The 12075-nt window shown below is 52.7% G+C and overlaps 1 protein-coding gene across 2 annotated transcripts in view; it reads left to right on the top strand.

Annotated features, from left to right (window-relative positions):
• The first annotated feature begins 5421 nt into the window (after nucleotides 1-5421).
• Arhgap23 (Rho GTPase activating protein 23) overlaps nucleotides 5422-12075 on the top strand; it is a 91002-nt gene continuing 84348 nt past the window's right edge. Inside the window, exon 1 of one of the 2 annotated variants that reach the window (XM_041664510.1) lies at nucleotides 5422-5563. In XM_041664510.1, the coding sequence (XP_041520444.1) occupies nucleotides 5555-5563 (9 nt within the window). In that variant the 5' untranslated portion in view covers nucleotides 5422-5554. Of the gene's footprint in view, nucleotides 5579-12075 lie in introns of both variants that reach the window. The other variant, XM_041664509.1, reaches the window with a different exon arrangement.

The following is a 12075-nucleotide window of genomic DNA, read 5'->3' as shown; positions in this document are numbered from 1 at the left end:
CACCCACATGGCTCACAAACATCTGTAACTCCAGTTCCAGGGGTCTGATACCTTCTGGCCTTCATGGGCAACAGACACACCTGGTATGTACGTGCAGACAAAACATTCATACACACAAATCTTTTTTAAAAAAATAATTCCGGGGGCTGGAGAGATGGCTCAGAGGTTAAGAGCATTGCCTGCTCTTCCAAAGGTCCTGAGTTCAATTCCCAGCAACCATATGGTGGCTCACAACCATCTGTAATGGGGTCTGGTGCCCTCTTCTGGCCTGCGGGCATACACACAGACAGAATATTGTATACATAATAAATAAAATATTTAAAAAAAAAAAAAAAAAAAAAAAAAAAAAAAAAATAATTCCGGGCTGCTCTTCCAGAGGGTTTTTTTCCCCCCAGGGTGATCCTCAAACTCACAGAGATCTACCTGCCTCTGCCTCCCAAATGCTGGGATTAAAGGCATGCTCCACCACGGCCGGGCTATTCCAGAGGTTCTGAGTTCAATTCTCAGCAACCACATGGTGGCTTACAACCATCTATAATGAGATCTGGTGCCCTCTTCTGGCATGCAGGCAGAACACTGTACATAATAAATGTTAAAAAAAAAAGGGGGGGGGGTGCTGGGGAGATGGCTCAGAGGTTAAGAGCACTGACTGTTCTTCCAGAAGTCCTGAGTTCAATTCCCAGCAACCACATGGTGGCTCACAGCCATTGGTAATGAGATCTGGTGCCCTCTACTGGCCAGCAAGCATGCAGACAGAAAACTGTATAAACAAACAAACAAATAAATAATTTTTTATAAAAAGCCCTGAGGCAAAATGGAGATAAAGAGAAACAGATTAACAAGAACTAAGATAAGGCTGGACATTCATAACTAATAACAAGTCTCCATGTCATGATTTGCCCCCCCCCCAAAAAAAGCCTGTTAACACCTGTCTAAAACTAAAAATAAAAAATTCCTTCTACAAACCACATGTAAGGGCCTGTGAGAAGGCTTAGCAAGGCTTGCCAAGGCTGGCTACCCGCATTCAATGCTTGGATCTGGAGGCACGTGATGAAAAGGAGAAAAGCGATCTGAAAATTGTCCTTTGACCAACACACACACAGAGGGTACACACTTAGATTGGGGGGGGGGGGGGATAACATCAGGGACAGGCCCTCCTGGCTGAAATCACCTCTGGGCATGAATGGGGCTGGGGCTGGGATGGAAACCACACTGGACTGGAGAAAGAAGCAACTTTGGAAGAAGTTTGAGGCTCACTGGCTAGGGGAGAACCCAGCATGTGTGAGGAGGCTGGGAGAGCAGCGAAGTATGGCGAGGTAGGTCTCAGACTGGGCAGGAGCACTGGGCTGTAATCACACTGCCAGCTCCTGAACCTGCCTTATGCCAGGCTGAATCTCCTCCAGGTGGTTGGAGAGAAGCGTGATCAGGACAAGGCATGGGCACGCCCTTCTCTGTTGACCTGTAACACTTGGGCTAGGGCTGGCCAAACTGAGCTGGGCAGTGAACCTTCAACAGGGAAAGGAATTCCGAGGGCGGCTGCTGCACCTAGGACAGGAACTTCGCCTGGTTCTGGGAGCTCTGGGACCAGGGGTCGGCGTGGACGGAGCTAGATGAGCCTTCGAGCTTTTCCTGCCACCTAGTGGCTGCTCTGAGCCAGGCCACCCAGCTCTCAGGCTGGTATAGTGGGTGAGGCCGGGATAAATATTCACAAATTCACAATCCTCTTTTGCGGCCAGATTTCGTCTTGGCCAGTCGGGGACTCTGGCTTCTCCGGCATCCTCTGCCTGGCCATACGTGAGGGGAAAAAAAAAACAACCCTTTTTGAGGTGCAGAGAGAGCCATGTTTTCTCGACATGTGCGGAGCTGAGGCCAACAACCCCACATTGGTGGGTGCCTGTCCCTCTCCGGCTGGCTTGACGATGGCTAGTGACAGGTGGGACTCCTGCCCGGCTTGGTGTCATCCTAGAATTCTGTGTGATTCTCTAAATATGTGCTGTTTCATGCAGGCCCTTGAGTTTCCCCCAGCCTCTCTCCCCCCACCTCCTCTAGAGGATACGTCCCTTTTTCTCTAAGATGACAAGGGACAACAGGCACTCCGAGGCCTGCTGGGGAAGGCCAACCGGGCCTGTGCTACTCCTGGGTCTCCTGTCTAGACCTCGCCTAGGGGAGAAGGCTGCTTGAGCTGAGATTTTTCATTGCATCATGTCAGGCTCCTACCCAGAAAGCTGCTGCAAGAATTTGGGGGAGGGACCAGACCCTGGAGGAGGAGTTTCAGGAGGGATCGAGGCACGAGTCGTCTGAAGAGGCCTCGTGACCGGCTGTGAATCCCGAGTAAGGCGTCCAGGGACACCTGTGTGCACTCGGGTGCCCGCCACCTTTCCCAATTGACACCCACTCTCCCTCTCCAGGCCTGGCAGCCTCAGCTGCACCCGGCCAGATTGCATCATGCTTGGCTTTGTTCTCAAAGAAGCAGGTGCAGGAGGACCGCTTCCTTCTCCTCCTTTCCACTCCCTCCTGGGCCACTCTCCTTTCTCACCTCAGGGTTCTCAACGCCCCCTTAGAGGGAGGAAGGCAGACTAGGCTGTATCACAGTGGTCCCCCCAAAAGGAACACCAGGTGGCATAGCAGGATACAGACTATCAGAACTGAATGACAAGGTCAGAAACAGTCTCCTGCTTCTAAAGCTAAAAATAACACAAGCTGAATTAATTCAACCCCTGTAGGAAGTACGAAGTGTGTTCACGTGGCTCGTTCGTTGGCACCCAGTGCTTTCTGCCCATGTTCTCTGTGATCTTTTCTGCCCCTGTTTTCCGTTGGAGCGCAGAGATGTGAGAATACTTGCCCAAGACCACAGTGTCCCTCAGGTAGACCTTGGACTTGAGTCTTGGTCTGTTTGGCTTTTGACAGACTTCACCAAGAGACGGCTGGAAAATTCTATGCTGACCGGAACTAAACATTTTCTTTAAAGGGAGGCTTGGAGTTGGTAGTAGGGATTCATACCTGCAATCATAGCAGTCGGGAGAGAGCTGCAGGAGGAGGGTTCCATGGGTTCAAGACCAGCCTGAGCTCTGTACTTAGTTTAAGGCCAGTCAGGATTACAAGGGAGACTTTGCCTAAAAATATAAGGAAGCTGAAGGGAGTGTATTGGAGGGGCCAACACACTCATTAGGAGGCGAGAATGTCTGCTTGTCTTTTAATCTGAGAAAAGAACTAAGCTTCATAACAGGTGACCAGGCTGTGCCAGTCCTGTCCCCACTGCTCTACCCCTCAGGTGGTACAGCTGCTGCAGACTCTGACTTAGACAGGGTGCCAAAAGGTAGGAGCATGTCCAGGTCCCGAACCAGGTAAGATAGGTATATGGGCTTTTACTGGGGATCCATGTAATGCCCAAAGTCTAGGCAGAGATGGCAGATGGTACCACTCCTCTCTGTAAGGACTCTACTTGTAAATCTATTGTTTCGAGTGTGTTTGGTTTGTTTTTCCCCGGGACAAGGTTTCATCTTTGTAGCCCAGGCTGTCCTGGAACTTGCTCTGTAGACCAGGCTGGCTTCGAACTCAGAGATCGGCCTGCCTCTGTCTCCCGAATGCTAAGATTAAAGGTGTATGCCACCACGCCCCACTTTGGAGCATTTGATAATTTGACATTGGGGTTTTACAGTAAAGTCACCATGAATTTGGCCAGAACCAAGGTCTTTAGGGATAGACCTTGCGAAGTCCTGGCCAAGCAGAGGTTATTTCAGTAGCTTGGAAATGGGTGAGTAGAGACACCCTGCTTTCGTTTTCTAGTCGTTGAAGGAGAATGAGAGGGACACCAATGGGAAAGAATACGGTCTGGCCTCTGCAACCAGAGTCCAGCTCCTCCAGGGTCTGGAAGAGGCCAGTTGGGGTTGGGAACATGCTTACTTGCTGGCACTCCTATCTTTTTAGTCCAAGACAGACTTAATATAAAGGGACAAAGGGTCCATTGACCCCATAGCCTTGTGACACCACTCAAGACTGCCCTTCCTCCTCAGGCAGTCAGCAGGGCCCTTGGGTAGCAGACAGGGGCCATGAGGCCACCTAGAGGACATGGCGGTGAAGCGGAGAGAGTTCACAGTCAGCTGAGTGGGGAGTGTGTGGGTGGTACCAGGGCCAGCCAAGGATAAGGGAACTCTGGAACTCTGCTGCTACTCTCAGAACAAACCTCCCCATGCCCCGCAGTATGGAGGCATGGGAGGGGCTGGCGAGTCCAACTTCAATACCAAAGAAACCAGCTGGGTGCTTAATTGGGTCTCCCTGCCCCCCAAGCTCCCCCCACACCCGGCCTATAAAGCCCCCTTTGTCTGGTAGGCTGAGATCTTAACTCTCTATTTCAGCTTCCCACTCCCTTCTCACTCACCCTCTGGTGCCTGACAGAGAGACTGGGTATGAAATGTGGGGCCTGTGTCTTGCCAGCCTGGACATCGGCGTGGACATCAGCAGCTGCTCCTGCATGTGAATGGCAGGAATCCCACTGCCCAATTCAGAGCAGGTGAATTGGCTCCCTGTCCCCTCTGGATTTCACTCTTGCCCTGGGGCAGAACGCCCACCTCATTTACGCCTATTCATGTAATGTCCCTCTCAGTTTGGTCCTGCTTTGTCTGTGACAAGGAACACCCTGTTTTGGGTTGCCACAGAGAGGAGTCGCTTGGGCACATTCTTGGGCTTCATCAGGGTTGGTGAACCTTATACTCTGGTCATGTGGGATCCAAAAGTCTCTTCTTGGTAGTGGGTTAGGTCATTCTCTGGTTTGGCTCATGGCTGGGGCATGGCATGCTGGGTGGGCGACAGGAATCTCCATCCATCCCTGTTCCCCACCCCCATGCCCGAGGCAAAACCCCCAGGGCGCGTTTACAGAAAGGCTGAACCTAGGCAACAAGGAATCACTTCTGCCAACTGCCTGTTCTCACCGCCATTGCCCTGTGGTGTGGCACAGTGCCTCCCTGTGTTCAGCACCTCGTGGGTATGTCTGCTGGCTCTCAATCTCTGAAGTGGCCCATTGCCATTTGGGCCATCGGATCAGCTCTGCCACAAGCCTCTTGGTTCCCTTATCCAAGCTTCTTCCTGGAGCCTGTGAAGGGAAAGGTGGGGCCCTCTCGATTTGGCTAGCCTCAGGAAAGTGACAAGGGTCTTCCCCTAGAGCCGGAGTCTTCTCTCCACGGACAAGATCCCTGGGCAAGCAGCACTGCGGGTGGAGGCAGGAGGAGCCCCTGGATGTGTGAGGTCCTGGGATGCACAGTGTGTGTGATAGAGTGTGAGACTTCGCGCAGCTGGTGGCCGGTGTCTGCGTGTGAGAAGTGTGAGCTCGTGGAGCACGGCCCCCACCGGGGCCGGGGGAGATAGCGGAGCCCGCGGAGGGGCGGAGCCTGCGGTGGGGCGGAGCCCGCTGCGGGGTGGGCTCGGGCAGCGGAGTCCAGGCGCTCCTGGCGTGGCTCGTGGTCGCCGGGTGCAGCTGCCTGGCCAGGGTACATGGAGGGGCCGCCGCCCCCTGCGCCCTCTGGGGCCAGCGCGCGGAGGACAGCATAGCGGTCGCAGCATGGAGCAGGTCAGCGGATGTCGGGTACGGGCGCGTGTCTGAGAACCAGGGCTGCGGGCGCGGTGACCCGGCGAGGGTGGGCGAGGCAGGAGTGATGGCCGGACTACGAGGGAGGGGTGCGGGCGCGGTGGCTCTGGGCGGGGCCGAGCTGGAGGAAAGGGATGGGGCCGTACGACACCGAGCTGATTCCCACATGCACACGCGCATTCTCGGGGGCACTCCCCCATCGCTGATAGCCAGGGAGGCACGAGCAGAGGGTGCACTCTACACCCCCCCCCACATTTAGAAGCCCCCAGCTTCAGTCGGGAAGGCAAGCCCCCAGCCCCTGCTCGCTAAACCTAGGCCTGAGGGGACGCGGGCTCTGCAGAACGGAGGGATGGCCACACAACTCCGTTGTCCCCCAGGTCTCCACCCTCCAGTGGGACTTCAAGATACAGCGGCCCTTCCCCCCTACGTGTCAAGGGACTTCTCCCAGCCTGTCTGCCTCTTCTCCCAGTTACAGCAGCTGCAACAACTGCTGCCACCATTTCACGGCAATGAGAGGAAGGGGTGGGCTAGGAGTCTCGCCACATGCGCCCCAAATGCAGCACTGCAGCTCTGGCCAGGTGGGCGGCTGCCTGCCTCTTACCCAGGTCTGGCTGGGCACTGAGGGTATGGGCTAGAGGCAGTGGCCAGGGAAAGACCCCTTGCTAGAGCTATCACTCTGTTAGCTCTGCAAACCTCAGAGAGCCTGGCCAGTCAGGTCAGTGACCAGGGGGGCCCAGATTTTGGCTCACAGCTCTGGCTTTCAGATGGGCAGCAATGGATGGGGGTGAAGTGTCCTCCATGCTCCCAAGGATGTGTGAGGTCCTTGGGTGGGATTTGGAGTGGTGGAGTTGGCTTTTCCGTCGTTAGGTGTTTCTGGAAGTGCTGAACCTGTCCACATAACCATCTTTTTTCCTGCTCTAGGCTGCTTTAGGCTGCTTAACCTCTTAAGATCCTACCCCTCCCACTGAGCTCGGGTCCCTCCACTGTTACAGAGAGGTTCAGGCACGGGCTACCCACGATGGTGGAGAGTCACCAGATGGATGAACCTAGATTCTGGAAGGTTGGGAGGCATTGAGTGCTCCGTGTTTCTTTTCTGAGCTGGGCTGTGAGGTTTGGGGCGGGGTCATGGGCTACTCCAGTCTCCAGGCCTGTTTGGCATCTTGGCCATTAATTTAAATGGCCAGTGGCAGCTCCCCAAGCAGTAGGTCTGGTAGGGGGAAGGGACACCACTCCTCATGTCTTACTGCTGAGTGCTGATGGGCGCACTAAAAAGTCAGGGGCCTTACTAAAGGCGGCTGAATTCTTTAATCTTAGTATCAGTTTTATGTTACGTGAATTTCACCTCCATGTTTTTGGTCTTTGAAGACAGGGCTTCTCTGTGTAGCTTTGTTGGAACTTGTTCTGTAGACCAGGCTGGCCTCGAACTCACAGAGATCCGCCTGCCTCTGCCTCCCAAGTGCTGAGATTAAAGGCGTGAGCCACCACACCCAGCTTGTTTGCTTTCTTTCTTTCTTTTCTTTTCTTTTCTTTTTTTTTTTTTTAGGCAAGAAGGCTAGGGCCACTGTTTCTGTCCCCTACTGTCCCCACCCAAGTACTCCTCCAGGTGACTTTTGCTTCTAGAGCTACATCCTCTTTTATTCTGGTATCAGACTCTTCCCTTTCTCAAAGGACAGGCCTTACCAAGCCCGTTGCCCTCCCTCCCAGGGAGTAGAACAGGACAACAAGACATTAGGCTTTCTTCTCCTCTTCCTCTTCCTCTTCTCTTCTCCTCTCCTCTCCTCTCTCTCTCTCTCTCTCTCTCTCTCTCTCTCTCTCTCTCTCTCTGTATGTGTGTGTATGTGTGTGTGTGTATGTATCACTGTGTGGCTGGGTTCCCTAGTGCTAGTGCTACAGGGGTGTACATGTGAGCCTGGCTTCAAGCCATGGGATTTCTGGCCTGGCTCTACAGAACGCTGCTCATAGGCCTGGACTGTGTGTCTCCAGGCTGCTGTGAGAGTTGCCAGCTATGGAGAAGAGCAAGGCTACTCAGCCCATGGCCTTCCAAATGTGAGCTCACTCTTATGATGGGCGTGGTGTGTGGGGATTTGTGAGAGCAGAGTGGAGGTGCCGGCTTGACATGTCTAAGACTTTGGGGTATCCTATACCCAGAGCCCTGCCCGCTTCTCTGCCAGTGACTGGTGTTCAAAGCCACCTGAAGCATGGCTTGTAAAGGGTGTTTCTGAAACCAGAGCTGCAGCAGCTCCTATTTTAAGTTTCCCATGTGCTGAGTCCTCTTATAAAGCAGAGAATCCGTTTATAGTGCAAGACCCTCCCTGTGTGTCTGCTTGGTATGTGTGGATTCTGGCATGGAGGGTTTCCTAAAGGGGAGCCTGTCTGGAATCTCTCCCAGGGGCTGGATTTGCCAGGTTCCCCCAATCTTGTTTCCAGCTCCGCCCCCTTTCCTCCCCATTGGACTCCCCTCTCTCCATCCAGGGCTGGCTGAGGGCCAGACAAAGGAGAGAGGGGCAGCTGCTGGGGATTTCCAGAGCTTCCAGGGGGAGGTGGGAGCCACCCACCCCTTCCTCCTCTCCCCTCCCCTCCCCTCTTTCCTTTTTCCTTGTCCTCCCTTCCACTCTGTTTGCTCCTCTACCCTTCCAGGAGGGCAGTCTGAGAGTGAAACAGACCCTCCTATGTGGGGGCGGGGCAGAGCCTAGGCTGACCTGCTACCCCTCAGCCCCCACAGTGCCCTAGCAGAGAGCAAGGAGTTACCCTCAGACCTTACTTGAGTCCCGAATCTGAACTGGGAAAGCCCGGATAAATTACTTAACCTCTCTGAGCCCGTTTCCTCATTCACACAGTGGACCTAATTATATTCATCTTCCAGGGTTCTCATGGGGTTAAAGGAAATTAGATTAGAAAGACTGTGAGCCATCACCAGCACTCAACACAGTTCAGTCTCTTTCCCCTCCATCGTGGTGTTCCAAAGCCCTCCTAGCAGGTACCACCATCTCTGTGGGTCATCATTTAGCTTCATACACATGCTCAGTCCCTCAGTCCATGGCCCAGGGGCTCCCCTGGCTGACAATTCACAGTTAGGACCCCGTAGGGCAGAGACCCCACCCAAGACCTCATCTCTTTGAGCCACCCCTTAACAGTCAGCCAGTTCTGATGGAGCAGGGTTATCACCTCCTGCGGTGACACATGTCCAGCCTTCCGGTGACTGCTGCCAGCCCAGGGAAACTGCAGCCCCCAGCCAGCTGCCCAGGGGTTGCTAGGTGAGGGGCCCCAGCTATTTGGTAAGACCCTAACGCCTTAGCCCTAAACTAGCCAGAGATGTTTAGCCTCCCTTCCCAAGTCCTGTCAGGCTTTCTGCCACAGGGGCCTGGCAGCAGAGATCAAGTAGGGATTGGCATCTTTTGGAATGAATAGTTTCCCCACTGACACCATTAAAAACTCTTTGTGATAGCCGGGCGGTGGTGGTGCACGCTTTTGATCCCAGCACTCTGTAGGCAGAAGCAGGCAGATCTCTGTGAGTTTGAGGCCAGCATCGAACAGACCAAGTCTACAGAGCAAGTTCCAGGACAACCAGAGCTACACAGAGAAACTCTTGCCTTGATAAAAGACCGCCCCCCCCCAATTCTTTGTGATGCTTTCTGCCTTTAATCCCAGCACCCAGGAGGCAGAGGCAGACAGATCTCTGTCATTTTGAGGTCGCAAGTTCCAGGCCAGCTAAGGCTATGTAGTGAGATTGTCTCAAGCAAAGCAAACAAACCCAAGGGTGTGAGTCTGCAGAGAAGGCTCACGGGTTTGCCAGAGCTTGCATCCCACCACTCTCTCCTTCCTCAGTCCTTGGCCACTCAGGGGCTTTTGAGAGTCTAAGATAGCCTCCCAAGACCATTGCCTTCTTTTCTCAGTCCCTGGCCTCCATTGCGGTACCATCCCAGAGTATCCTTGTGGGTCCGTCTCCCTCCCTAGAATACGGGTTCCTTGAGGGCAAGCATGCCGTCTCTTTCATCAGACTGTCCCCACCACTCCATTGCACACTATACCATGCGCTTTGGAGATGCAAACTCTAGAGAGGACCGGGTTTCCTCTGGGAGACTAGAGGATCTAGGAGCTGAAAGCCAGGGTTGCCAAGACCAGCTTTCCTGTCTAACCCTGCTCTCCTCTCTTCTTCCACCAGGGGGCACTCATTTTCCTTTATTGGAAGGCCTGCTGCAGAGGCCAAGTTCATGACCCTTTGGCCCTTTAATCCATCATTTTACAGACAATTCCTAACATATGGTGGCCCAAGTGGGGTAGCTTCTTAATTTTTTTTTTTGAAACAAGGTCTTGTTATGTAACCAAGGCTGACCCGGTACTTTCCGTGTAGCCCAGACTAGCCTTGAGCTGATGGCAAACCTCCTGTGTGTTGGATTACAGGTGTATGCCACCACACCCAGCTCATTTTACAGGGTATTGGCTTTACCAGAGTGTAAAAACAATATAACTTCAGCAAAAACCGCATTCTATTTTTTTTTCCTAAACATAAGTTCTCATGTAGCTCAGGTTGGCCTATAACTCGATATGTGTGGTTGGGGATGACCTTGAATGTCCACCCCTCTTCACTTCCCCAGAGCTGGGATTATAGAGGGAAATGTACGCCCTGGCAGTGTTGAAGCATGCACGGGCAGCCCGTATATGGCAGTTCTAGGTAGGCACTACCTCTCCTGGTTCTGAGGATGGAATCCAGGACTTGGTGTGTGCTAGGGGAGCAGTCCACCAACTGAGTTCCAGCATTCACATTTGTACCCAATCCTCTGACCTTCTCCTGGGGTGTATATGGCCCTGTCGTCTGTGGCTGTGGGGCACAATTTGCAGCTAGTTCCTTAGCCTAGGGGAGAACAGGCTGGACTCTGCACTGTATGACTAACTCGAGGATATTAACTAGCTCTGCAGGATGGAACAAGCAATGTAGACCAGGATGGCTCAGAACTCACACAGAACTTCTGGCTTCTGCCTCCCCGGTGCTGGGATTGAACTTCCAAGGAATTTAGGATGTTTTCAATGGAAGAGAACCCGTGTTCTCCTTACAGCTCCAGGGAGCTTCAAGTCTGATGTTAAATGTGAGCCTCCATGCCTGTCCATTCACAGAGAGGAGAGAGAAGGCCTTACTGATTGATCTTCAAGGGTGGGATGGAAGCTCAGAGAATGTACTTGTCCTCGAAGTCAGACAGCTGCCTAGTGAACAGGACTGGGCATCTCATCTCAGACCTCCCTCAATGACACTCTTAAACTTCTTGCCAACTCAGGACCAGGCCAACACTGAGGATTCCATGGCCCTTCCTGTGTGGTCCTCCTGGTCTCTGTCCAGTCCTGGGGATGCTTTTCTTCCATCCACTCAGCTTCCTCCCGTATGTCCTCAGTCTCTTCCCCAGACACATGTTTTCAAACGCTTGGCTTATCTTTTAATTACATTTCATGTGAACTGGTGTTTTGCCTGCATGTGTATCTGGGTGCCATGTGCGTGCATGGTGCCAGTGAAGGCCAGAAGAAGCCGTTCCGTCCCCAGGAGCTGGAGTTACGGATGCTTGTGAACCACCATGTGGATGCTGGGAACCGAACCTGAGTCTTCTGGAAGAGCAGTCAGCGCTCTTAACCACTGGGCCATCGCTCCAGCCTTCAAACATTTATTGTTTTTTGTGTGTCTATTTGTGTGCACATGCCTGTATGCCTGCCACTGTGCACATGTGAAGGTCAAAAGAAGTTTGTTCTGGCTTTTCACCGTGAGGATTCTGGGGGCTGAACTCAGACATTAGCCTTGGAGGCAAGTTGTCTTCACTTGCTGCACCATTTTGCTTGGCCCTATACTAAAAACCACAACAGTGTTCTAAAGATATATTTATTTTATGCATGTGGGTATTTTAGCTGCATGTATGTCTGGGCACTACAAGTGTGTCCGGTCCCTGTGGAGCTCAGAAAGTGCATTGGATCCCCTTGAACTATACTTGTAGATGGTTGTGAGCCACCATGTGGGTGCTGGGAACTGATCCTGGGTCCTTTGTAAGAGCCACCTCTCTTAGCTGCTGAGCCATTTCTCTAGTCACTCTTAAACGTTTTAAGTATTTATTTATTTATTGAGACAGAATTTCTCTGTATAACAGCTCTAACTGCCCTGGAACTCACTGTGTAGACCAGACTGGCCTCCGGCTCACAGAGACCCACCTGCCTCTGCCCCCCGAGTGCTGGGATTAAAAGTGTGCACCAGTGCACCCAGCCAGTTATTTGCATCTTAGATGAATGAGTGTTTAGCTGGGTATATGTATGTGTACCACATTTGTATCTGGTACCCACTGAGGCCAAAAAAGAATGCTGGACCCCTGGAACTAGAGTTACTGGGGGTTATGAGCTGCTATGTGGGTGCTAGGAACCAAACCTGGATCTCATGCAAAAGCAGTGGGTACTTTTAACTGCCTAGCCATCCCTCCAGCTCCTCCACTCAACTCTGTTTTTTGAAGACAGGGTCTGATTATGTA

This window comes from Microtus oregoni, unplaced genomic scaffold (assembly GCF_018167655.1).
Source record: "Microtus oregoni isolate MIOR12 unplaced genomic scaffold, Mior012 000015F_ref0000493, whole genome shotgun sequence".
NCBI classification, from domain to species: Eukaryota; Metazoa; Chordata; class Mammalia; order Rodentia; family Cricetidae; genus Microtus; species Microtus oregoni.
Note: the sequence above shows the minus strand (reverse complement) of the source record. Positions and strands in the feature narration are given on the sequence as shown.